The sequence below is a fragment of the Schistocerca americana genome, chromosome 1 (assembly GCF_021461395.2).
Source record: "Schistocerca americana isolate TAMUIC-IGC-003095 chromosome 1, iqSchAmer2.1, whole genome shotgun sequence".
Lineage (NCBI taxonomy): Eukaryota > Metazoa > Arthropoda > Insecta > Orthoptera > Acrididae > Schistocerca > Schistocerca americana.
The window spans coordinates 509,350,302-509,376,135 of record NC_060119.1 but is presented as its reverse complement, the minus strand read 5'-3'; the positions used below and the strand labels follow the sequence as shown (position 1 = coordinate 509,376,135).

General features: G+C 37.3%; 1 protein-coding gene across 1 annotated transcript in view; it reads right to left on the bottom strand.

Annotated features, from left to right (window-relative positions):
• Window positions 1-25,834, bottom strand: part of LOC124568789 — a 124,340-nt gene that overhangs the window by 59,321 nt on the left and 39,185 nt on the right. The window contains exon 4 of the mRNA XM_047131057.1: window positions 19,905-22,828. Coding sequence (XP_046987013.1) covers window positions 19,905-22,828 — 2,924 coding nt within the window. The remainder of the gene's footprint in view (window positions 1-19,904; window positions 22,829-25,834) is intronic.

Genomic DNA, 25,834 nt, shown 5'->3' with positions numbered 1-25,834 from the left:
ATCATAAACAATTAAGTGGTCAGTCATTTGCAAACATTTACCAGAGCTTAAGCTAGAAGCTTTAAGTGCTACAAGATGATCTAGCAGAATTGAAGCACTCAAGCGCTTCCAGTTCTATACAGAAAACGTATTTGATGCTCTGTTGGAAACATCAGAAACTTGTTCTACTTGGGATTGTACCACCACTTTCAAAGCGAATTCACTTGGTTTAAAAATTAAAAATTATTAATTCATTTGTTCTGTTGTAATCTGGTATGATATTTTGAGCGAAATTAATTCTGTACGTGCACTGACGCAAAACCCAACAATTACACTCAGATATGGGTCAATTTGTTAAAGATCTTGATTGACAAATTCACACAATATCACACAGATGAAAACTTTGAAATTGTTTTAAAGGAAGCTTCCAATGTAGCAAACAAACTAAATGCTGAAGCAGTAAATAAACTTCACCCAAGAAGAAAACAGACTTAGTTTCGGTATGAATGTCGTGATGATGTTTTGTTAGACCCCAAAGTGAATTCCGAAGTACAGTTTTTTTTCCAAATTCTAGATCAGATATTAATTTCCTTAACAAACAGATCTGAAACGTTTATACTACGTTTTTTATTTTCCATTAATACATTATTTAGTTACCCCAAAGAAGAACTGATGAAACATCATAAAGATTTGCATATGAAAGTTAAAGACCATTCAAGGAATGAAACCATCATTGATGGTACAGATCTGTACAATGAAATTAACGATTTAAGGTTGCATTTCCTAGAAAATCAGTATTGTGATTCATATACGATTCTTCAATATCTTTTCAAAAATAATGTAATATCAACTTTTCCCAACACAGCAATAGTGCCAAGAATATTTCTTACTCTGCCGGTTACAGTTGCATCTGGTGAAAAACCATTTTCTAAATTAAAAATTATAAAAAAATTATCTGAGATCAACAATTCAGAAACAGAGACTTACAAATTTGGCTATTATTTCAACAGAACATGAGATCTTAGACAGTTAGGTACTAGACAGATAATAGAAGATTTCGCAATTATGAAAGCAAGGAAAGTTCAGTTTGTGTGAGCATATGTAAGTGTAGAAGAAACTCACAAGTCAGCAAACAAGCAAGAATAAAAGTAGTCTTAGATTTGCCAACACTGATTCTCATTTGTACGTGATAGCTAGTGAATTAGTATGTAAATAGATTTTCTTTTTGTAAAAATTATTATTAAAGAAATTTATATCACGAAAAGGCTGATGACAAGTCTGTAATATGAGTGTGAAAAAAAATTTGTAGGGGGGCAGCAAAATATGGTTTACATGAAGGCCCCATAGCGGCAAACAGTGGACCTGTGCCCAGGTGCATTGTGTGTATTGATTAATTTCTTTTGCAAAATATTTTAACTGTGCTGAATTTAATGCTGAACTAATGACACCATTTGTAAGTGCCTTTTTCGTATTTTATGTGCAAAAACAGTCACTCTCACTCGGGTTTTAAGAGGAAAAAGAGTCCCCCTTAAATAACTTTGGACTGGAGCGAGACTGATGGTTCAAATTTGGTCTACCAGTGTATTGGATGTTGATCTAAGATAAGCTGCAACCATTTGAAAATATTTTGCTTCATTTGGATTTTATGCACAAAAACAAGTTTTTCTGGGAGGTTTCTGAATCGTGCCTCTGGTATACTTTAAACTTGTACAAATCGGTTCAAACTTTTCACGAAGGTAGATAAAGTGATAAAGTTAAAACGAAATTTTTTAATCACATATCTTTATCCATTGTCAAGATATGTTGGTTTAAACTCGAGCTAAATGTTGCAGGTAAAATTCGTTTATAAAGGAATTGAATGTCCAAAATCAATCTAAAGGAAATCAAATAGATATGCAATCCATACTATAGTAAAACTGAAAACTCGCATTCAGAAATCCAATTTCTCTCGGATCCCACATGAAAAAAAAAGTTATCTGTGAGCTTTTTGTACGCTCACCACTCCAATGTTTCAATCTTGTGCGAATCGATTCAAATTTTGTAAGAATATGGGCAAATACATTTAATTAATGGTCGTCCTGTTGTTCTGCGAAAGTTTTATTCATTGTCACAATATAGCAGTCTCAAGTTGCACATAAAATGCACGTAAAATCCGATTTTACACGAGTTGCATATGCTGAGATGTTCAAAGTTAAACAGATGACAGTAAAAGTATATTCTGATCGTAATTGTAGGAAGCGTCTACAAAAATCTTTCATTGTTCGGGTTTTATATGCGAAAAATCAGGTATTTGTGCATGAATCTGTGTTTCATACAAAAGTGCTGCATTTTAAGTCCTGCATTAGGATGTAATTGAGAAAACTGGTTATTAAAGCTGATTATCGTTTCGTTTTTATACGTTAGAAATGTTATTCACCATTGGCTTAAAATCATCGAAAAATCTTTGGAAATGCAAAACTATGCATGTACCAAAACAGAATTATGGCAAGTCTTGTACAAAATGGTTGACTGTTCGATTGAGCACTTGAAGCTTTGGCAATGAAGAAAATTAAACCAATACTACCATAGAAATACTACTGTAAAAACCATGGACAGTATACATTATTTAGTTCAGTATTGTATTATGCTTACCATTATATTGTGTAATGTATTAGGTATTTATAGCTATTTTTCGTGTGTTTGCATATACTGTTCATGCATATATGAATAAAATGTGTGTAATATCAAGTGAAAAAATGAACAGGCAATTAAGAAACTAAACAGAATATTGAAAAATTATGAATATAAAACAAAATAGCAAAGTAATAAAAATAATAAAAGATATAAATAATAAAAAATAAAATAAAAACTTCTGTGGGCATATCAGCTTGACAAGGGAGTGAGGCTTGTCTCCTCTGAGGGCACAGAAGCCTCTACTGGACAGGCTTAACCACACCAGGCAGGTAACTGTAGAGGAGAAAGACTAACAATTGCAAGCTCAGTTCGAAAGACAATAAAAAATTCTAACTAATCAGACATCATTTATCAACTAAAATCTACATTGTTTGCCAATCTACAGTCAATGTCAAAATTATAGTAGAGTAAAAATTGGGAACCACAATAAAAAATGCTATGACAAAGCACAAAAAAGACGAATGTGTTTTGGACAGAGTTAGGGATGTAAAAGACAGGAACTAGCTTTACGACTTATCTATCAACTTAAAAGATAATTAAACCAAACATCTTAACTTGTTCTCGCTTTTTATGAGTTAACCCTACTTCCCCAATGCAGTGAGCTCTCTTAGCTGGAAGGTGTTGGCACACTTGCATGTTGCGATTTATAGGCCAAAGTCTTTGATTCTGTGCCCAAAATCCAGAAGATTTGCCAGCCATTGTAAACAATATTTAACGTCATATGGCTGAACAGAAAATATTTAAAAGCTGATAAAGGTTTTTTGGGGGGGGGGGGGGGATAAAATGTATGAGGGTGAATTTGTTCCTGGGGGAATGCTAAAACAGCTTTTTTTAAATTTTTATGTCAGGGATTGATTTTTTCCCCAAAGAGACCATTTCTCCCCCAAACCCATCACCTGTTAAATATATGGTGATGGGACTAAGGGAATGGGATGCATCTACAATAGGAAGTGTCCAAGAGTAAAGGTTCATCTATAATAGGCAGTATCCCACAGTGGGGATGCATGCAGCCCAAACTTTAATTATGATGTGACATCATGACTCATATGACATGGGTACTGGTACTAACAAGTAGAAAAGCACGAATACATCAAGATGCTTTTATTTAAATGTCTTTGCAGGTTCCAGATAATTCGAAAAGCTAGTGCACTAATTTTACATCCCAAACTCTGCCCTGGACATATTCGCCGTATTTGTACTATTGTAGGAGCATTTGTCATTCTGGTAATAAAATGAAACAACCAACGAAAATGCAAGACGGCTCAGTTATACCAGTCGTGCTTTGTCCCACACACACACACCTCCCACTCACGAGCCAGCCAGAGCATAGCACTAAAATGGTGCCACAATGTACCTGTCATTTTAATTGATCCTTCTTTGGTGTAGTGTTCAAGAAAGGAATTTTTTTTAGCTTCTATATACTTATTAACATTAACCATCTTTATGGTTTTGCCTACAATAACTATTTGCTAGAATGTAACCTTCTAATCTTAATGTATTATTTCACTGCATTTTAGCCCATGTTCCGTTATTACTAGTACATGTGGCAAGTGTTCCTCTATGAATATAGTTTCTGAGATATTGCACATTTAAGTGCATTAACTGTAAGGGTATTATGCCTTCTTGTTTATTTACCATCTTGCACGAATCAAAAGTGTTTGAGTTATACTTTTTACAACATTTTGCGTACACTGGTTCTTCAGAACTGGCCTGCAATGACTGATCACTTATTTCACAACCTGGGTTTTCTTTGTGCGAACGGGACTCAGTAATATCCGAAATACATCCATGAAAACTATTATTATGGTCCTTTATTCTAAAAAAGTCTCGTGGTTGTAGCCCAGAGCAATTGTAGCTTTCTCCACACTGTCTTTCTCGCACAATTTGCTTATATGAGAAACTAGCTTGGTCTTCCCTTTCCTATTTAAGTGGAATCCGTATTTTGTATGTTCATCACGACTCATCTTACTTAAGTCTATCAAATGTACATGGCTAAATTTATCACACAGTTTCTTTAGCTCGGAATTGTGGTGTCGAATCTCCTTGTTTACACACGACCACAGTGGTAAATCATGTCCCACTGGCTCGTTTGTGATGGCAATGTTCGTTTGAAATAGTTTTGGTAATATGTTATGGAAGCATCGCGGTGCTGTCTTGGTTTTGTTTTTGTATACGTCGTTGCTGCCGCCAATAATCACAACGTGAGCGTCTTTGTTCTAATGACTTGTTTCTGTTGTAATATCCTCCACCACTGCATTTAACATTGCACCAGGCTTGATTTTCGCGAAAACTGAATGCTTTGAAGGCTTACTTTCACGAAAACGTTTGGATAGAGGTGTAATATTAAGGTGACAAAGATATCCCTTTGTTACATCTGGCTTCTCATCAAATACCTTGGCACAATCTTTAAGGAATTACTGTAATTCTTGAATCCGTTGTGACATTAGAGCAGTGGCTTCTTCTGCTTTTTGTTTAATCTGTTCAGAAATACTTGTACTAGATATACTGGAAGATGATAGTTGTTCCTCCTGTTTGAACTACAAGTAATTATTTGATTTTGGTTACTTGCAACGGTGTCCATGTAGGTCTTGCTTATGTACTAAATTGACTGTTGTAGGACCTTCGTCTTTCATTAACACAAGTCTACCAAAGGTAAAATCTATTGTTCCATTCACCTGTCTCAGCAGCTCATGCCCTAGAATCAAATGCACAACAAGGTTTACTATTATCAGGCATATGCATTCAATTGCTCCATGACCAAGGCCCATTTTAATCCTTGTTTGTAGTTTTAGATAATGAGAGCATCCTCCTACAGCAGCTAGTATTTTGCAGCTGGTCACAAGTAAAGTTGACAGATTCATTTGTTCCTGTAATCTCTTTAAAATAGCTGTTGAGGTAGCATTGACAGTTGCTCCAGTGTCTAAAACTGCCAAAGCATTGAATCCTGCAATGTTGACACTGATAGCTGCCTGTGGTACACTACATAGTTTAAAATTAGATGGGAAGGTCACCTTGCAATAATTCATTCCTAATGTCAGTGCCTTCATTAAAACATATCATCTTTATTTTATAGTCTTGGACCCACTCACTCCTTGTGACCAGCTTTTTGGGGCGAAAGTTTGTCACATTCAGTTTACCTATTTTTGTTGGGTTTTGTATGTTGTTTGCTTGTAACATCCGTAGTAATTGGAGAAGGATTCCTTCAGTCATTACAGGTTCCATTTGGACTCGGTTGGTTTTCATTTATTTGGCAGCGCGAATATACAGAATTTTGCTGGTAGTGTGGATTATATTGTCTATCTCCTCTCTTGTTTTTATAATTATTAGTATTTTTACTCCAGTTGTCATTTCATGGGCGATTCACGTTATTAAACATACTGTTAGAAGAACCTTGTTGTTGATTTGTGCTGCTATTTGATTGCTGGAGATGGTTACATGCATCCTTAGTTGCATAGTTGTGCCTGGTGCAACTGTTTTTGGTATTCATGTTGTTACCTCTGGCTGTAGCATCTTCTATTAACATATCTATAGCATCCACTGCAAATAGGAATTCATCAAAGTTGGCGTTACTGATATGCAATAATTTCTCTTGAAAGTCAAGTGGTAGCTTTGTTTTTAATATCCTTATACGCTCTTTTGCGGATATTGGTTCCAATAATTACTTTGTTTTACTATGGTACTTCTTGAAACACCTTCAGAGTGTATCTCACCATGGATTATGTGGTTCTGGATTATATACCTGATTATCGAGTCTATCCTGCTCCACAGCAGACCAATACTTTGCTATGAAAGTGCTCTCCAGTTGTTCATATGTATCACAAGGTTCTGTGGTGCCCACTCCCCATAGAGCTCCATTACCCATTGTGTATCCACTGACATATCCTATCTTCTGACTTTCAGTCCATATTGTGGGCAATGCGCCTTTAAAGGATCCAATAAAAACAGTAAGACAAGTTTAAACGCAGCCAAAACCTCTCAGACAAACAGAAGCTAAACGATGTCAAAGTTAGCGTACGGAGGGCTATGCGTGAAGCGTTCATTGAATTCGAAAGTGAAATTCTATGTACCGACTTGACAGAAAATCCTAGGAAGTTCTGGTCTTACGTTAAATCAGTAAGTGGCTCGAAACAGCATATCCAGACACTACGGGATGATGATGGCATTGAAACAGAGGATGACACGCGTAAAGCTGAAATACTAAACACCTTTTTCCAAAGCTGTTTCACAGAGGAAGACAGCACTGCAGTTCCTTCTCTAAGTCCTTGCACAAACGAAAAAATGGCTGACATCGAAATAAGTGTAAAAGGAATAGAAAAGCAACTGGAATCACTCAATAGAGGAAAGTCCACTAGACCTGACGGGATACCAATTCGATTCTACACAGAGTACGCGATAGAACTTGCCCCCCTTCTAACAGCCGTGTACCGCAAGTCTCTAGAGGAACGGAGGGTTCCAAATGATTGGAAAAGAGCACAGATAGTCCCAGTCTTCAAGAAGGGTCGTCGAGCAGATGCGCAAAACTATAGACCTATATCTCTTACGTCGATCTCTTGTAGAATTTTAGAACATGTTTTTTGCTCGCGTATCATGTCATTTCTGGAAACCCAGAATCTACTATGTAGGAATCAACATGGATTCCGGAAACAGCGATCGTGTGAGACCCAACTCGCCTTATTTGTTCATGAGACCCAGAAAATATTAGATACAGGCTCCCAGGTAGATGCTATTTTTCTTGACTTCCGGAAGGCGTTCGATACAGTTCCGCACTGTCGCCTGATAAACAAAGTAAGAGCCTACGGAATATCAGACCAGCTGTGTGGCTGGATTGAAGAGTTTTTAGCAAACAGAACACAGCATGTTGTTATCAATGGAGAGACGTCTACAGACGTTAAAGTAACCTCTGGCGTGCCACAGGGGAGTGTTATGGGACCATTGCTTTTCACAATATATATAAATGACTTAGTAGATAGTGTTGGAAGTTCCATGCGGCTTTTCGCGGATGATGCTGTAGTATACAGAGAAGTTGCAGCATTAGAAAATTGTAGCGAAATGCAGGAAGATCTGCAGCGGATAGGCACTTGGTGCAGGGAGTGGCAACTGACCCTTAACATAGACAAATGTAATGTATTGCGAATACATAGAAAGAAGGATCCTTTATTGTATGATTATATGATAGCGGAACAAACACTGGTAGCAGTTACTTCTGTAAAATATCTGGGAGTATGCGTGTGGAACGATTTGAAGTGGAATGATCATATAAAATTAATTGTTGGTAAGGCGGGTACCAGGTTGAGATTCATTGGGAGAGTGCTTAGAAAATGTAGTCCATCAACAAAGGAGGTGGCTTACAAAACACTCGTTCGACCTATACTTGAGTATTACTTATCAGTGTGGGATCCGTACCAGGTCGGTCTGACGGAGGAGATAGAGAAGATCCCAAGAAGAGCGGCGCGTTTCGTCACAGGGTTATTTGGTAACCGTGATAGCGTTACGGAGATGTTTAATAAACTCAAGTGGCAGACTGCAAGAGAGGCGCTCTGCATCGCGGTGTAGCTTGCTCGCCAGGTTTCGAGAGGGTGCATTTCTGGATGAGGTATCGAATATATCGCTTCCCCCTACTTATACCTCCCGAGGAGATCACGAATGTAAAATTAGAGAGATTAGAGCGCGCACGGAGGCTTTCCGACAGTTGTTCTTCCCGCGAACCATACGCGACTGGAACAGGAAAGGGAGGTAATGACAGTGGCACGTGAAGTGCCCTCCGCCACACACCGTTGGGTGGCTTGCGGAGTATCAATGTAGATGCAGATGTACCACCTTCTTTGCAGAATTAAATGTTCAAAATCGTCTGCATTAAATAAATTTTTCTTCCATACATAATGCCGCATAATCACTCATGGAATAAGGCATTCTTGTGGAATGTAGTGATACTCCTGACTGTACATGCACGTCTGGTTTAAAAATTGTAGTTCAGGATATGGGTTATCATTAATTCTCACATTTGCCATCAGCGCTGAGCAAGTGATTATCTTGGAAAGTATCTCACAAATTAACAACCACTTTGAAAACTCATTGCCTAGTTGTTTACACATTTCTACCAAATCTTTAGTATATTCTTGGTTGGCAGCTTGTTTTCCTAAACTCACTTTGGTTACTAGAGACTGAACCTTCAGTACCACAGTAGGGTTCAGTGGGCTGTCCTTTTTATTCAATCACTGCCGAAAAACCCCTGTAAACTGTTCTACCTGCTGTGTAATTTGCATGTTAATTATGTCAATGTCCATGTGAAATAGCTCTTATGGTTTTTGGCACCTCAGCAGTGATGTTAGTTAGTTCCTCCTGCCCTTGCTTAACATTGTTAAATTCCATTTTTGGAGTGTAAATGTTTCAGGCAAATGTTCATGTTCATCTCATAACTGACAAAATGCTGCGGCTACACTTTGTTTTGCCATAGACATCTGCTGAATTGCACTGTTAAGTACTGTTTGTGATGCCAGCATTTTATTTTGTAGTGTTGTCTTGGTATTTTGCAATTCACTCTTGCTCATTTGTAATTCAGGTTGCAGTTCAGTTTTTAGTGCCACTTGGCTATTCTGAACTGCTATCTGATTACTCTGTACATTGTTTCTAAATTGCAAATTCAATGCATTCTAATATTAATGTAATCGTATCAGTAGTTTCCTGTGTACTGACTGCCTGCTGAATAATTTGTTGCAACTGTTGCTACTTGTTCTAACTATAAAACAGTTTAATTTCACTAACATATTGTGTTAATAGTTAGAAAATAATTAAATCAGCTATTATCTTCTATTTCTTTAACTAATATCCTTGGGCCTTGGCTTTTGGTTTTTAACAGAACATGAGGAAAAACTTCCTAGCGATGATTCCCTATGTACAATGTGGCACATGTAGTTTACACAATAGTAACTACATTAACCTTCGAAAAAATGTGAGTGTATACTACTAACAATTTCCACCTACAGCCATAGAAGAGTCAGTAGAGGTAGAACGTAAGATGCACCTACTTATTTGCAGCCACGTAGTCCCCAGCTCATCTCTTAACAGTTTTAATTCCCATTCTCCATTATCCACATTAATATCCATTACATCAGATTTCTGTGTCCATTCATTGTGCATGTAAAAGAAACACAAGATTAATGACATATTGTAACGTGTGTAACAAAAAAATTTCATGTCGTATTGTATGTTCAGGTTTGGGCTCAAGATTTATGGTCCTGTCATGATAGCCAGATTGAAATGTTTCTCATTAATGTTACTCACTGAAAATTTAATAAGAATTTGTTCGTTTGTGACTGTTATGCAAAGCATTATAATGTCATATCCAAACAAACTGAACTCGTCTTTGTGATATTGTGTCACACATTTGTGCATTAGTAGAGAGCTGAAAATAATTTTGTTAATCTGAAGTAAACTATCATCTTGAAGATGCACGTTTGTCATCAATCTCCTCAGCATCTCTCCTACTCTGTATTGATGTAGAAATTGTGAAACTGGTTCTATTATTAATAACTTTCAAGAATAATGTTCAAGATTGAATATCACCTAACATTCTCCTTTGGTGAGCTACCTTTCATTATTCCTCTGTGTTATACAATATTTTTAGTGTCCAAACAGCTATTACAGCAGAAAAATTATTCAACGCACCCTAACTTCTGCCTCCACTGCAACACAAAGATAAAATTTATCCATGTTTCTTTCTCTTAGCACTGTCACTAAGAAATGCCTTTGGTTTCTACACTCGCCACACAGCTCCAAATGAATACAGAGAATGTGATATTACATTAGCCAGCCTGGATGTAGTTTTTCGGCAGTATCCCACTATCCACGTACGTGAATACCAGGCAGGTACCCACATCTCACCTCAGTTACAAAATTCAGAAACATTTCGAAATGCTCTCATACTTTCTCATGGATAACATTAGACATGGACAGATGGGGTGTATAAATTCTGTCCAGATGGGGGGTGTGGGTGAGGGGGAAGGTATGACAACAGGAAGAGCATCCCGCCATCTTCTACCACTAACACTGCAAAATCCAGAATAACAAACTGATCCCGTGAAGAAACAGGATAAGATCGGGAAAATCAATTTCTGCAGTTGGACAGTATCTCATTGAACATGATATTGCTGGTTGACAATAGCAACTGAAATCAAACAACATTCTGAGGCTATTATCAAAAGGACTATCTGGATGCTAATATAAAATATTTCCAGCAACAACCTGGAAATTATTCTCACATGCAGCTACATGAGGGTCACCCAGAAAGTAAAGAGTGATTACACACCATGCCTGGTACCGATACCCCACAACAGCAAATGGAAGCCTGCCACTTAATTCCTTCCCCCATCTCAGTGTGGGCCGAGTTTGGTTACCAAGTGGTCACACCTGGAAATCCTGCCAAATGTGAAGTGTGTAGTGCCATTTATTTGATCCTTACAGAGTTGATGCCAAGAGGAGAAACAGTCAATTCAGAGGCCTATTATGAAATTCTTCAACGACTTCAGCATGTCATCCAGAATGAGAGGTATGGAATGTTGACAGCAAAAGTGTTTTTGATTCATGACTTCGTGCAACTTCAAGCATAAGCACAAACACAGCAAGAACTTCATTGTCTTAAGTGGGAGATTTTTGGAGCTCCTCCTTACAGTCTTGATTAGACACCAAGTTATTTTCACTTATTCCTGAAACTAAAGGAATTTTTGGATGAGGACAGACCTCAGACAAGCAGCGACATCCTGGCTCAAAACTTTGGCGGTAAAGAAGTACAACATAGGAATTGAAATTTGGACCCACATTACAATAAATGCTTTGACAGCTTTTCTGGTTACATTGAAAAATAAAGTAAAGCACTGTAACTTTGTAAATAAACGTTTGTGTTGATGTCTTTCATTTTTATTTAGTTATGCCAAAACATTTGTTATTTTCTGGACAACCCCTGTATAATCAACAATATATACACAAGGAAATGATGTTCACAGTATGTCAAACTGCAAATGTATTGCAACGGCATTCATTCATTCATTCATTCACACTTCGTATTCTGTGAATCCAATCATGAAGGACAGCCTTCAGTGAAGTGGAACTTGTCAAGCTCAGCTCCAGATCTACAATATCAAACTGGGGCAAAAACTTGATAGTGATATAGTGCCTCCCCCCAGCATTTAAGATAGGACATCAATAATTTTTTTTAAAAAATTGATTTTCCAAAAATGTGTTCATTTTTATCACTCGTCTTTCTGAAGAGTTTGTTATGTAAAACATATATGTTCGAGGAAATTTACAACATGTTACTTGAACTTAAGTGTGCTGTAGTGCAGTGCCACACCTCTTCTTCACACAGCATTCTTCTAGCACACATTGCTGTATTTTGCTCCGTGGAATTGGGATTTTGCAATGGATGCCGTCAAACCTATATTCAGAACAGTGGAAATTAAAGTATTCTATGGTGCCCCTCCCAGTTGGCTAGTCTGACATCCTATCCCCCCCCCCCCCCCCCACTTAAAAAAACGTAATTAATACTGGGTGAGATTATTTGTAACTGGGAGAATAAGAACTCCAGAAACAGTTTTTCTCTCGTCTAGTTACAGTTTTACACATTGTGCTTTCCTTTCTGTGATTAGATTAGATTAGATTAGATTTACTTTCATTCCAATTGATCCGTAGTGAGGAGGTCCTCCAGGATGTGGAACATGTCAGAAAAACAACAATACATGACAAATATTTAAACTAAAACAAATAAGCTAATGTACCATTCCACAGGTCCCAAGTGGAATGATCGTCATTTTTTAATGAACACTAAGAGTCATTTTACAAATACTATTGCACTGAATTTAAAATAAAAAAGTTTTATATTTATTTATAAGATAAGAGACATGTAATACAACTACTGTAATACTTATTTACAATGAACACATTACTGCACTGAAATGGTGCAGAAGTTAGATTATACTTACACACACACACACACACACACACACACACACACACACACACACACACACACACACACACACACACACACACACACACACACACACACACACACACACACACACACACACACACACACACACACACACACACACACACACACACACACACACACACACACACACACACACACACACACACACACACACACACACACACACACACACAAATTTTCAGTGAACACATTACTGCACTGAAATTGTGCAGAAGTTATGTTGTACTTATATACAAATCAGTTGGTTTTCCTCAGAAATTCATCAATGGAGTAGAAGGAGTTGGCCACCAATAAATCCTTTAGGCTTCTCTTAAACTGAATTTCATTGGTTGTTAAGCTTTTTATGGCTGCTGGCAAGTTATTGAAAATGTGTGTTCCTGAATAATGCACACCTTTTTGTACAAGACTAAGTGACTTTAAATCCTTGTGAAGATTATTCTTATTTCTAGTACTGATTCCATGAATTGAGCTGTTGGTTTGAAAAAGTGATATATTTTTAATGACAAATTTCATTAAGGAATAAATATATTGGGAAGCTGTAGTTAGTATCCCTAGTTCCCTAAACAGGCTTCTGCAGGATGTTCTTGAGTTCACACCACATATAATTCTTACTGCACGTTTTTGTGCCCGGAAAACTTTAGCTTGGCTTGATGAATTACCCCAGAAAATAATCCCATATGACATTATGGAATGAAAGTAAGCATAGTATGCCAGCTTTTTCATTTTTATATCCCCTATGTCTGACAAAATTCGCATTGCAAATAGAGATTTGTTAAGACGCTTCAGCAGTTCTGTGGTGTGCTCCTCCCAGTTGAATTTATTATCAAGCTGTAATCCCAAGAATTTAACACCGTCCACTTCTTCTATCTTCTTGTCATCATATGTTAGACATATACTCTTGGGACACCCCTTACAAGTTCTGAACTGCATGTAGTGTGTTTTTTCAAAGTTTAGTGACAAAGAATTGGCTAGGAACCAGTGATTAATGTCTACAAATATTTTATTGGCTGATCTTTCTAAGACTACACTTGATTTGCTATTTATTGCAATGTTTGTATCATCAGCAAACAAAACAAACTTGGCATCTGGTAATGTTACTGATGAAAGGTCATTGATATACACAAGAAAAAGGGCCCCAAAATGGAACCTTGTGGGACCCCACATGTAATTAGTTCCCAGTTGGATGATGCCTGATAGCTTGATACATGTCTCTTTCCTAATAACACCCTTTGTTTCCTGCCAGAGATATAAGATTTGAACCATTTTGCAGCATTTCCTTTTACACTATAATATTCTAGTTTACTTAAAAGGATATTGTGATTTACACAGTCAAATGCCTTTGACAGATCACAAAATATACCAGTTGCCTGCAATTTTTTGTCTAATGAATTAAGTACATTTTCACTGTAAGTGTAGATAGCCTTCTCAATATCAGAACCTTTTAGAAATCCAAACTGTGACTTTGACAGTATGTTATTTGAGATAAGATGGTTATAAAGACGACTGTACATTACTTTTTCGAAAATTTTTGAGAATGCTGGCAACAGTGAAATTGGACGGAAATTTGATGCTATTTCTTTATCTCCCTTCTTAAACAGTGGCTTAACTTCAGCATATTTCAGCCATTCGGGAAATATTCCACTGATAAACGACTGGTTACACAGATAGCTTAATATGTTACTTAGCTCAGAATCACATTCTTTAATTAACTTTGTTGATATTTCATCATACCCACTAGATGTTTTTGATTTTAAAGATTTTATGATGGACATTATTTCTGTTGGGGTAGTGAGGGTCAAATTCATATTATGGAAGTTACTTGAAATGTCTGGTCTAAGGTAATCCATAGCAGCATCTACCGAACCTGACAACCCCATCTGTGAAAGAATACATTACTTAAGCCGGGTTCACACACGCAACGAAAGTATCGCCATAAGTTAAGTCATTCTGGATTGGCGCTGTGAGCTACCGTTCACACAGGACGCCACAAATTCTTCGGAATTGCGCAGTTTGCAAAATGGCGTCTCCTGTCTCAGCTGATAAAATGGCTGTACATATTACTAAATAAGATGTTTTGGAAACATAATGAATGTAGAATATTACATACCAAAGTATTTCTCGTCTCTCTTGTCTCGACTACATGTTTTAAGAACCGGTCTGCAGCATCAAACCAAGCAAGGCTGGGTTTATAAATACCGTCTATAGACGCACCACTCTTAAGTGATTTCAGTACTTTTTTATGTTCATTCATGTAAGCATTTCGAATTTTTAATTTTGTTTTAGCTACATCAATTCCAGGTACATATTCACGCATGCTGTTTACTTTTTCAATTAATGCAGCATCTCTCAAATTTCTGTCTTTGTATGATTCGCTTTTGTGGTTCCAAAGGCATCCTCGTTCTTGATACACCTCCAAGACTCTCATAATTGTCGCTGTTGACCACTTTTTCGACATATTAATAGCAAACGCACAAAGAAAAGCACTATCTGCAAGCGAATACCCACTACAAAGGTTTGAATCCAGCAGCGAGGTAACAATCGAATGACGTTATTCGATTGTGGATAAGGCAAAATGGCACAACAAAGTAGAACCAAGTTCAACTTTTTGTGGCGTGACAAAAGTTGCGCTTCTTAAATGGCGCCACTGAAAACTAGGAGTTCACACATGCAACTGCAAAGAAACTCCAGTTCGCCATTAGCAGTGGCGATACTCTTGTTGCCTGTGTGAACCCGGCTTTAGGCCGGTATTACACTATCAAATTTCTTTGTACAAGATATTTGATGGTGTAATAGGAACTTTGTCAAATGTCGTCCAATATTTGATCAAATCTAGGGCCTCGCTGTAGATTTGATCAAAGAAATCGCTTGTCTTCTGTTCACTGCAATGTGACATGTTACCACATGGAGCGCTAGGATCGCTGCAGCGTTCTGTCGTCTGTTTTGTTTTTATAAACATTGCCGGTAAATAGAATTGGTGTGCGCCGACAACTACAAAATTAATAGAGATGTATGAAGCTGATGAGGCGCTTGGCAACGTGAGGCACCCTGAATACAAAGATAGATTAAGGAGATTGGAGACCTGATCTAACCTAACCCAACCCTCTCCTGTAGCAAGGGATCGGAGTGTTACAGTGAGCCTGTCTTCTGAAGATGTAGCAGTTCTTAAGTGAATATTGTGCTTTGTGATATGAGGATACACTTCAGTGAGCACGTGCATAATGTATGCTCATCCATTCTTAAGTAATTGTTGTACGACTTGACGTCTTCCACTGTAAGTTCACGTAACAAGTTTTGTTGAATGCTTTTATCGTGTCGTCGTAAAACCCACAGCTTCACCCAGATTGGTTTTTGGTTCCATAGATCCGTGCTGATGAGATCCTCGTGGATGTGGAACATGTCAATTTTTTTAAGCTGAAGTAACAATACTAATAGTATGAATAAATACATCATTTGTTTCTATTAAAAATTTCGTCAATGGAGTAGGAGGAGTTGGCCACTAGTAAGTCTTTCAGGCTCCTTTTAAACTGATCTTTATTTGTAACTAAATTTTTTATGTTTGCTGGCAAATTATTGAAGATTAGTGTTCCTGTGTAGCGGACCCCTTTTTGAACTAATGTAAGTGCTTTTAAGTCCTTGTGCCGATCATTTTTGTACCTGGTATTGTACGTATGGACTGAGTTGTTTGTTGGAAAAAGAGATATATTATTTAGGACAAATTTCATTAAGGAGTAAATATACTGAGAGGCAGTAGTTAGTATACCCAGTTCTTTGAAGATGTTTCTGCAGGATGTCCGTGAATTTACTCCACAAATAATACGTATTACACGCTTTTGGAAACTTTTGTTTGACTAGAAGAGTTACCCCAAAATATTATACCATATGACATTATGGTATGAAAGTAGGCAAAGTATGCAAGCATTTTCATTTTTATGTTGCCTATGTCTGCTAACACTCGAATTGCAAATGCAGATTTGTTAAGGCTTTTCTGTAGTTCTGTGGTGTGCTCCCCCCAACTGAATTTATTATTAAGTTGTAATCCCAGGAATTTAAGACTGTCAACCTCGTATGTATGGTTCCCTTTTTTCCCCCACTTCTTTTCCGCATGTGCACACAATGCAATTGCGGTACGTGCAACTGCTGCAGTTAATAAAAAGTTGTTGTCAGCCACCTTGAACTTTGACGAAAAATTTGATGACAGTGCTAACCTCCACACACTGATTATTGCTACTCTGAAGAAAGCCACTGCTCTTCTCCTTACACCATGCAGCTGTTGTTTTTATCCAATACTTTGAACAAAACATTTATGTAACTTCACGCCGAACACTGTCTGTACAGGGTTATTCAGAGGTACTCACAATTTCTCTGGAACTGCCCTGTAGATTATGAACAGCTACCAGAACATTAATTTATTTCACTCTGTTCACTGCAGGTTTGCACCTTATGCTCTGCATAGTATTCCAGTGTCCTTTCAATAACAATATTTTGCACTTTTGCTGAATTATCATTCTTGTTTTACACCATAAGTTGGGATTGCTATATCTACACAGTTCAACTGTTCAGTTCACATTCCTTCTGCATTCTCTGTAAAGAACAAGCACATCTAGTTTTTCTTGGTTTAAGAAAGACTTTTATTTTTTTTAAGCTAACCAACACTCACACACGTGGATGACACAGGTAGAATGAAAACTACATTTCCTCTTCAACCCTTATATATCAGTATCATGGCTGTGTAACACTCTGCTTGCCCCTTATGTGACAAGACATATTTCCTCATTTGGGTATGAACTCATCAATTTCTGCATAAGACAGCAGTCAGCTTCATGTTCAAAACAGTTAAATCCTATCATCTACATTCTGAATTACTGCTAAACTACTAATTCGGCTCTGAAGAGTGAAATGCTATTGGATTTCTCTCTTTCATAACAACAATATTAGTAGCAGAAATTGTTTTAGTTCCATTTGGAGAAAAACCTGAGCTGCTACTGATATCTCTATAATTATTATAACTATGAAGATAGCAGTGACAACTTTTTCACAATTCATCTAAGTAAAAACAATCATTACATTTTAAGCAATTCAGGTGAAATCTGAGGTGACCAGCCAAGTTGGATTACCATATATACAAAGTGAATACCTGTTTAATATTAAGCAGGATTTACATTTGAGTCCAAATATTCTAATCAGTTGGGTGGAAGTGGCTAAAAAGGATCCTTTAATTTCCTGCTTAATGTTTAGCAGCAGCTTTCTATAAAACTTGTGATTCAAAATATAAAATCCCATTCTGGATTGGGGTGTGCAATGTAGAGAAAACAAATTTTATTTTTTGTGTTGTAGTTCATTCTAACTTCATTCTTGTAATTAAAAACAAATTCCTGTAGCAAGTAAATGGATTGACATAAAAGTGTAAAAAATCCCTAAATTACTGAAGAGGCCTCTACATGATGAGTAGCTGTCAACTTTCCACAATATTCTTATTCAAAATTCTACAGAATAAATAATTTTTGTCTTTAGCTATAGTTCAAATGGCTCTGAGCACTATGGGACTTAACATCTATGATCATCAGTCCCCTAGAACTTAGAACTACTTAAACCTAACTAACCTAAGGACATCACACAACACCCAGTCATCATGAGGCAGAGAAAATCCCTGACCCTGCCGGGAATCAAACCCAGGTGCGGGAAGCGAGAACGCTACTGCACGACTTTTAGCTATAGTTCCCAGAAGATAATGCCATAAGACAGTACAGAGGGAGCTTCAATCTTGCTTGCAGAGCAACATAACAGAAGAGATTCCTTAAGTGCAAAGTCAACAGAATTGAGCCTTTTGGTTAACTTATCTATGTGTTGGTGCCACCTCAGTTTGTTATTCATCTGGATGCCTGGGCACACTACACATGGACTGTGTGCCCATTGATCTTTACATCTGGTACATGAAAGTCAATTTGATTTGTTTGGAAGTGGATAATGCAAGCTTTTCTGAGATAAAGGGTTATGCATTTTTCTGTGAAGCCTGTTCCTTTATCTGTTTGGTTGTGTCTTGTAAGGATATGTTGGTCTCTTTCAAGGATCACTGCTTTCAGTTTAGAAGTTACTGGGTTTACAGTAAAGCTGTCATTTTTTACACAATATTTCATTACTTCCTCAGGGAAGCTGTCAAAACGTCATGTAAGGAAAATAACTTGGCTACATACTCACAAAACTTCTAATTTTGCTGAGAAGTGTAAGAGAGCAATTTACTGGTTTTTAATACTAAAATATAAAGCAACAATGTAGTTGTACACAGTTTGCTAGTGAACATTCATTTTCATCACAACCAAGCAGAACAGTGTGAAGTAATTTCCACATAGTTGGTAAATGATATCGCGGCTTCCACATAAGGCGTTACCTCTGGATAGGAAGTGCATTGACAGTACTGCAATAGGATTTAGTAGGTACATCCAAATTAAATGTCCCTTTTCATGTCAAACTGTGGTTGGTTGGTTGGTTCAGGGGAGGGTACCAAACAACAAGGTCACCAGTCCCATTGGATGGGGAAGGAAGTCAGCCCTGCCCTTTCACTGGTATCACCCCGGCATTTGCCTGAAGCGATTTACGGAGATCACAAACTAACGGCTGGCATCAAACTGTGCATTGTAGTAGGGAACAAAGTTTTACACTTGGGGGGGGGGGGGGGGGGGGGGGTTGCAGCATCTCTAGAGATTGTGGCTAAGCTATTTCACACAAATCTTTTCTCTCTTGTGTGTTAGTGGACAGACACTCTCGGTTTTGGGCATACCACACGGTAGGATCACTGCCAACCAAAATGCTACAGAGATCAAAGATGTTATTTTAACTATAACTGGAGATTAACTTATGCAGCAATAAAGACACAACAAGAACCTAACAATCTATCTACACGTTCACATAGCCAGTCAAATTTTTGAGTTCATCATGTTAATTGCTAGAGGTGTATCACATTGGTGAGCTCTCTACATTTAGTTAACATAAATGACTCACTTCAGTGTTCAAAGAAAAGCTATTATGATACAACAAATACTGCAGAAATAAAGAACCGCTTAGCTCAGGAACAATGGAATCATATGATATCTTTAAAAAAATATACATCAGTTCACATGTTATAGTGTTCTTTTAACATAAATAGCAGGTACCTTACTTTGATTTATACACAGCATCTTACAAAAATAAATATACAAAATATTTTCTTGCAGCTGTTTCTCTCCGCTGATTATGCTGCTAATTTTGTTACTGATACCACAGATCAGGAAGATTATTTGCTTCAGGATCTGCAACAGTCACTGCAGCAACAGCTTGAGAAGTGTCATCAAGAACTATCTCAACGACTCTGGTTGCACAAGCATTTCCAACTAAAAGTTCATCTGGAACCAAGGAGCATGACATTGCCCCCTCCAAGTGGTCAAAATTATCCACACCGCCTGCTGAACTTCCTAATCTAAAGTTCATATCAACTTGCTCAGAATCGTCAGGGTTCTGCCATTCAGCTGATGGCTCCACATTATCTTGCTTCTTCACTGTTTCATTATCTCTAATGACCATTTTAAACTCATTTGGTCGTGATTTTTCATTTAGCATTTTACTGTCACCATGAATTTTAGAAAGATGAATAGCAAATCTGTTACGAGTTGTAAAACCACGCTTACAGACTTCACAATTATATGGGTAAACTCCTGTGTGCAGAATGATATGGCGTTTCAATGTGCCTCCAACAGGAAAAGTAAGAGGACAGTGAGGGCATTTGTAGGGTCGCTCTCCAGTATGTTTACGTTTGTGCACTGCTAACAATGAAGAGTGTCGAAATTTACGACCACAAAAATTACATTTGTATGGGAATGGGTTGTCATGCCATTTTCGATGAATCCAATATGTACTCTGGAAACAAAACTTACGACCACAGACATCACATATGTAACGTTCCTCCTTTGTATGCTTACTTCTGTGTTCTTCCATCATCATTCTTGACATGAAACCTCTGCCACAATAATCACAGCAAAATTTGTATTGGCCAGTATGTAGTGCAAAATGATGTCGCAGGCCAGTTTTTGTTTTAAATACTTTTTCACATTCACTGCATTCAAACTTTTCTGCAGTATCTTTCATATGCCTCAATTCATGATATTGTAATGTTTTTAATTTAAGTATTTCCTTACCGCAATAGCGACAGTGAGGATCTCTATGAGTTGTATCCTTGTGAGACCGCAGCTGATCAACTTCAGAAAATTTTTCTCCACATTCATCACAATAGGGCACAAATACACAATTTTCTTCATGTGTCAGACAAAGTTCCTTTGTCAAAAATGATGCTGAACAGTGCATACAATTATGATGCATTTTATGTGTTTGATGTTTTTCACTATTATGTTTATGTAGATCATTCATATTTAGAAAATGCTTATTGCATAACTTACAGCTTAAATTCTTTGAACATATATCTCTATGGTACAACATTTTACTGTTGCTAGAAAAGAATTTGCCACAAATTTCACACTGTGCAGTTCCTGGTTTTGTTATATGAAAAAGAAAAGGTGTCCTCATTTCCTTCATTGTTTGTGGTGGATAACTTATTGATCCACAGCTATCTGACAGAGATGTTTCATTATCAACTTTTGCCTTCATCTCACAGTCTTTCTGCTTTGTACTTTCAGTTCCATTTTTTGACACAAGTTCACTTTTCTGAATATCTCTGTATGGTGCACCTAATAAATATTCATGGCTTGAATTAGAACTAACATTTTTCTCAGAATTTCCCTTTTGTTTTACAGCTGAGTCGGTCCTAGCATTTTCCATAAATTTATTAATCGGAAAATTACGTGGAATACTGTTATTTACTTGGGTTGCTTCAGATGAATGTGACCTATGTGTTATTACTAAGGATTCACTAGAGTTTTCAAAAGTTGAGTTCTGAGTTGTTGCAGACTGCTGTTCATTTTTACCAGAAACTGTATAATCTATTTCACCATCAGCGTGCTGGCTAGAATCGCAGTCATTTTTTGTACATGTAGTGGAATTGGAAGTCGCTCTTCCTGATACATTTTCAATGGCTAACTCTGTGCCATTTAAGTTATTGTTATTTCTATTAGGAACTTGCATAAATTGAGTTCTTACTTTTTTAAACAAGTTCATAAAATTTTCATTGTTCATATACTGGTTGGAAGACTTATTACTGTCCAAGCAACCTTTCTGCTTTAAATCACAAAAATTATGACTGGTTATTTCTGTAGTAAGTAGTGTGTCTTTCTTTAATGATGGTAGCGTATGATGTACATTTTTATGGTGCTGTAGTAACCTATCTGAGGGAAACACTAAAGAGCAAGAACTGCAGAAGTAATGTTCTGTGTTGGGAATTCTGTCCTCAGTAGCTAACTTCTGATTTTCAGTCATTTTACAATTAGTGTCAACAGTCACCTTGTCTTCTGCCTTCAGAATATTAAAGCCATCTTTTGTGATACCATTTTGTAAATTACAGGTGAGCTCTTCCTGGATTACTCTCTGATCACTTCCTTTCTCTGTACTGCCCACAAAATGATCGTCTGTTTTGTATGAATTCGATTTTTGGCCATGTGCTCTCTTTAGAAAGCTTTTACATGATGACTCGTATTCTGAGCGATTTTGAAAATGAAACTGCTGATGGTCTCTGTAAGTCACTATGCTTCCTGTTTTGAAGTTGCAAATGCTGCAGGTGTATTCTCCAGAAATAAAAATACTTGTTTTCTTGTTACCAGGCTGTCCACTCTGCAGCTTATGGTGTACCATATCATTATGAGAGCTAGTTTGTATATGTGATGCAAGCATGTTTTCTTCTTCAAAAATCATGTCACAGATATGGCACAGCCACTCTGCTGAATGAATATTTTTTATTTGTTTCTGGGTTCCTTGAGAACTCTTAAAATCATTTTCACATTTGATGCCGTCATACTTATTGCAAGAATGGGCTTTATACACAGAGATATCAGGAGTTTTCAGTTCACATAAACTGCATTTGTATTCCTTATTTGTGGAGGATGACTGGCCATTTAAAACACCCAATGCATCTGTAGTTCTCCTTTTCTTCTTCCTCCTCTTACCAAGTCTTTCATCCAGTATTATTTCAGCATTTATATTTTTGGGACTCTTTGTTGCGCTGCTTAAAATTCCTGGAATATTCTCACATCCATCCTGCAAGATAAAGTTATTGTAATTAAAACAAAATTCTTTAAAATAACAATTATCATAATCAACAATCATAATATTGTTACAGTCTGTCCTGGACTTTCCATTGATTAATTATCATAATCAAGTTGACCCCACAGCATCGTTATTACAAAAAATCAAAAAGTTTATAGAAGTTTTACAATCTAATTTAGTTAACATTTTCTTCTCATATGCTGGAAAAATTTCTGCACATTGAATTTTGCTGTTATTATTTGCTATAAGGGCACCATAATGCTGATAGCTGAAAAGGGTTTGCAGCCAAGTTATCATTTATCTTCACATGATATTTTGGCAACTTCCTTAGGTGTCTCCATTAGATGTGAAGTACAGAATTTGTTTGTCACTGTTTGGACTCCAACCTTAAAAGTTTAATCTTGGCTGTCACTGATACTATGGAATCTTTAGTTTATTTATTTATTCATTCATCCAGGAACATCTCACAATGATACAGGATTAGTCATTATAATACAACGCAACTAAATATGTTAAAATATACATAGACGCAGAATATAAAAGTATGCTGTTATGAGACTAGCACAGATTGTCAGTAGTGGCACTGATGAAGGAAACATCCTGCCATCTCTCTGAGACGGTTTAGGCAAACCTAAATCAGGATGGCTGAACAGAGCAGACTCCATCCACCTGAATATATGGCTAATATCTTAACTACTGCCCTGCCTCATTTGGCTAATCCTTTAAATATGTCCTTCATATGTTGAATGACATGGACTTTGCTCAAATATGTGCTTCACAAGTTGAATAACATGGGCTTTGCTCAAATCACTATCTGTGAACTAAGCAACACCCATGATTGTATACATCATATACCAGCTCTAAACTAAATACTTGACTTTTATGGTATTGGAGACAACAGCCTCATGCATTTTAAAATCTTGTTTTACTTAATGAAAGCAAGTTGTCTGTGTTGAGATTAAAAATCCCGCAGGATCCAGTACAGAGCAAATTCAGGCTGATGATCCACGGATATCTGTTTTGGGGCCTTTGTAATGCAGTAAACATCTGGTTAGTTGTTGGCCCATTCTAAGACTTGTACTTCCTTCACTGTAAAGTAATGCTGATATCTAACCTACTGTAGTTTTGGATATGCTGTTGTTGCTATCTCTTCAAACCCTAGTGTGATGTTATTATTGTATATTGTGCTTGCCACTGTTAACTGCTGTAATGACCAGATGACAACAAAGTTATTACTATTAATGACAATAAAATTATTATTATTATTATTATTATTATTATTATTATTATTATTATTATTGTTGTTCTTGTTATCATTCTCAAATTGTTGCTCTGCCCTTGTCAATCCTTAACTTATTTTGAGCACACTGAAAACATCAGCTGCACACATACCTAGAACTTTGCACATGTTTGTTGAAAGCACCAATTTCAGAATGCAAATACAGCAACATAATTAAAGGGTCATACTTATATGTGATATCTGCACACATTTTGTCAACCTGTATTTATAGCTTGGGTGCGAGAGACAGGAAATAGGGGGAAATAAGGTAAGATCAGACTCATTACCTGTTACAAAAGGCGTGACACAGGACTCAGTGCTGGGTCCATTCCTGTTCATTGTACAGGGTAGGGCAAATAAAAGTGGCCTGGAGAACAGAGATCCAGGGTACAAAACAACACAGTAGAGGAAAGGAAATACTATACTAACCTGATTATACGAGATGTTAAAAGTAACCACCATTCATGTCTTGGGTCTTTGGGCACTGGCCAGCAAGTTGCTGAAAGTGATCAAAGCTGGCCAGCTGGAATTTCTGCAGTCTCATCCAAAATGTTCTGCTGCTGTTCTTGAAGACTATGAGAGTTGTTGCAATACACCTTAGACTTGTGGGCCCCGCACACAACGTAACTGCGCATTGACAGATCAGGTGACCCGGATGGTCAGCTATGACTGCTACCAGACTGTCCTCTGCTAACAACTCTGTCAAGTGTGAAGATTGTGTAAATGTGCTCCAAGGAAGTGGTGCAGATCACATGGTACGTGTACAAGTGGTTTGCATATCACAGGGTGTGGTTATGCGTGTACATTCACATCCAATTGCATCCACTCATCTGGGGCATCTTTATTTATTTTATATAAATTACTTTCTCTCATTCTTGCTGTGTGAGGCAGTATTGTAAATACCGGTATATGACAGAAATATAATCACACAAGTTGGTGATCTAGTGAAGCTGCCACATAATTTAAATACAGCAAGGTTCCAATGCACTAACTGGTTCCAGGCAAATTATTCAGAAATTAATAAGAAGAGGGGGCGAACAATAAGCACTGCACCACATTTTTTCTGAAATTAGGTTGGTTTTATTCAGGATACCAATACACCACACTATTCCACACTCTTTTGGCTACAAAACCATATTTTTCAACATAATGTCCATTCAATGCAACAGCCTTACACAAAGTTACTGGGACGGCCTGTATGCCCACATGGTACCACTCTACTGGTTGACATCATAGCCAATGTCCCAACGTCTTGGTACATCAATAACCTCCCCATCATCCACATATTGCTTCCCATGGAGTGCATCTTTCATGGAGCCAAACAAATAGAAGTTGGAAGGTGTGAGATCCGGACTGTAGGGTGGATGAGGAAGAACAATCCCATGAAATGGGTGAGACCTTGTATCATTATGGACAAGCAGAAGTTCACTTGCATTTTTGTGATGATAAACATGCTGAAGTCGTTTCTTCGATTTCCTGAGGGTAGCATGATGCACTTAAAGAGTTGATCACTGCATCATGAGGGAGGACATCAAACAGAATAACCCCTTCAGTGTCCCAGAAGACCATCACCACGACACTACCGACTGAGGGTGCAGATTTGAACTTTTTCATCGGAAAGGAGGTGGTGTGGTACCATTCCATGAACTGTTCTTTTGTTTCCATTTTATAGTGGTAAACCCGTGTTCCATTGCCTGTGATGATGTTCTACAAAAAAT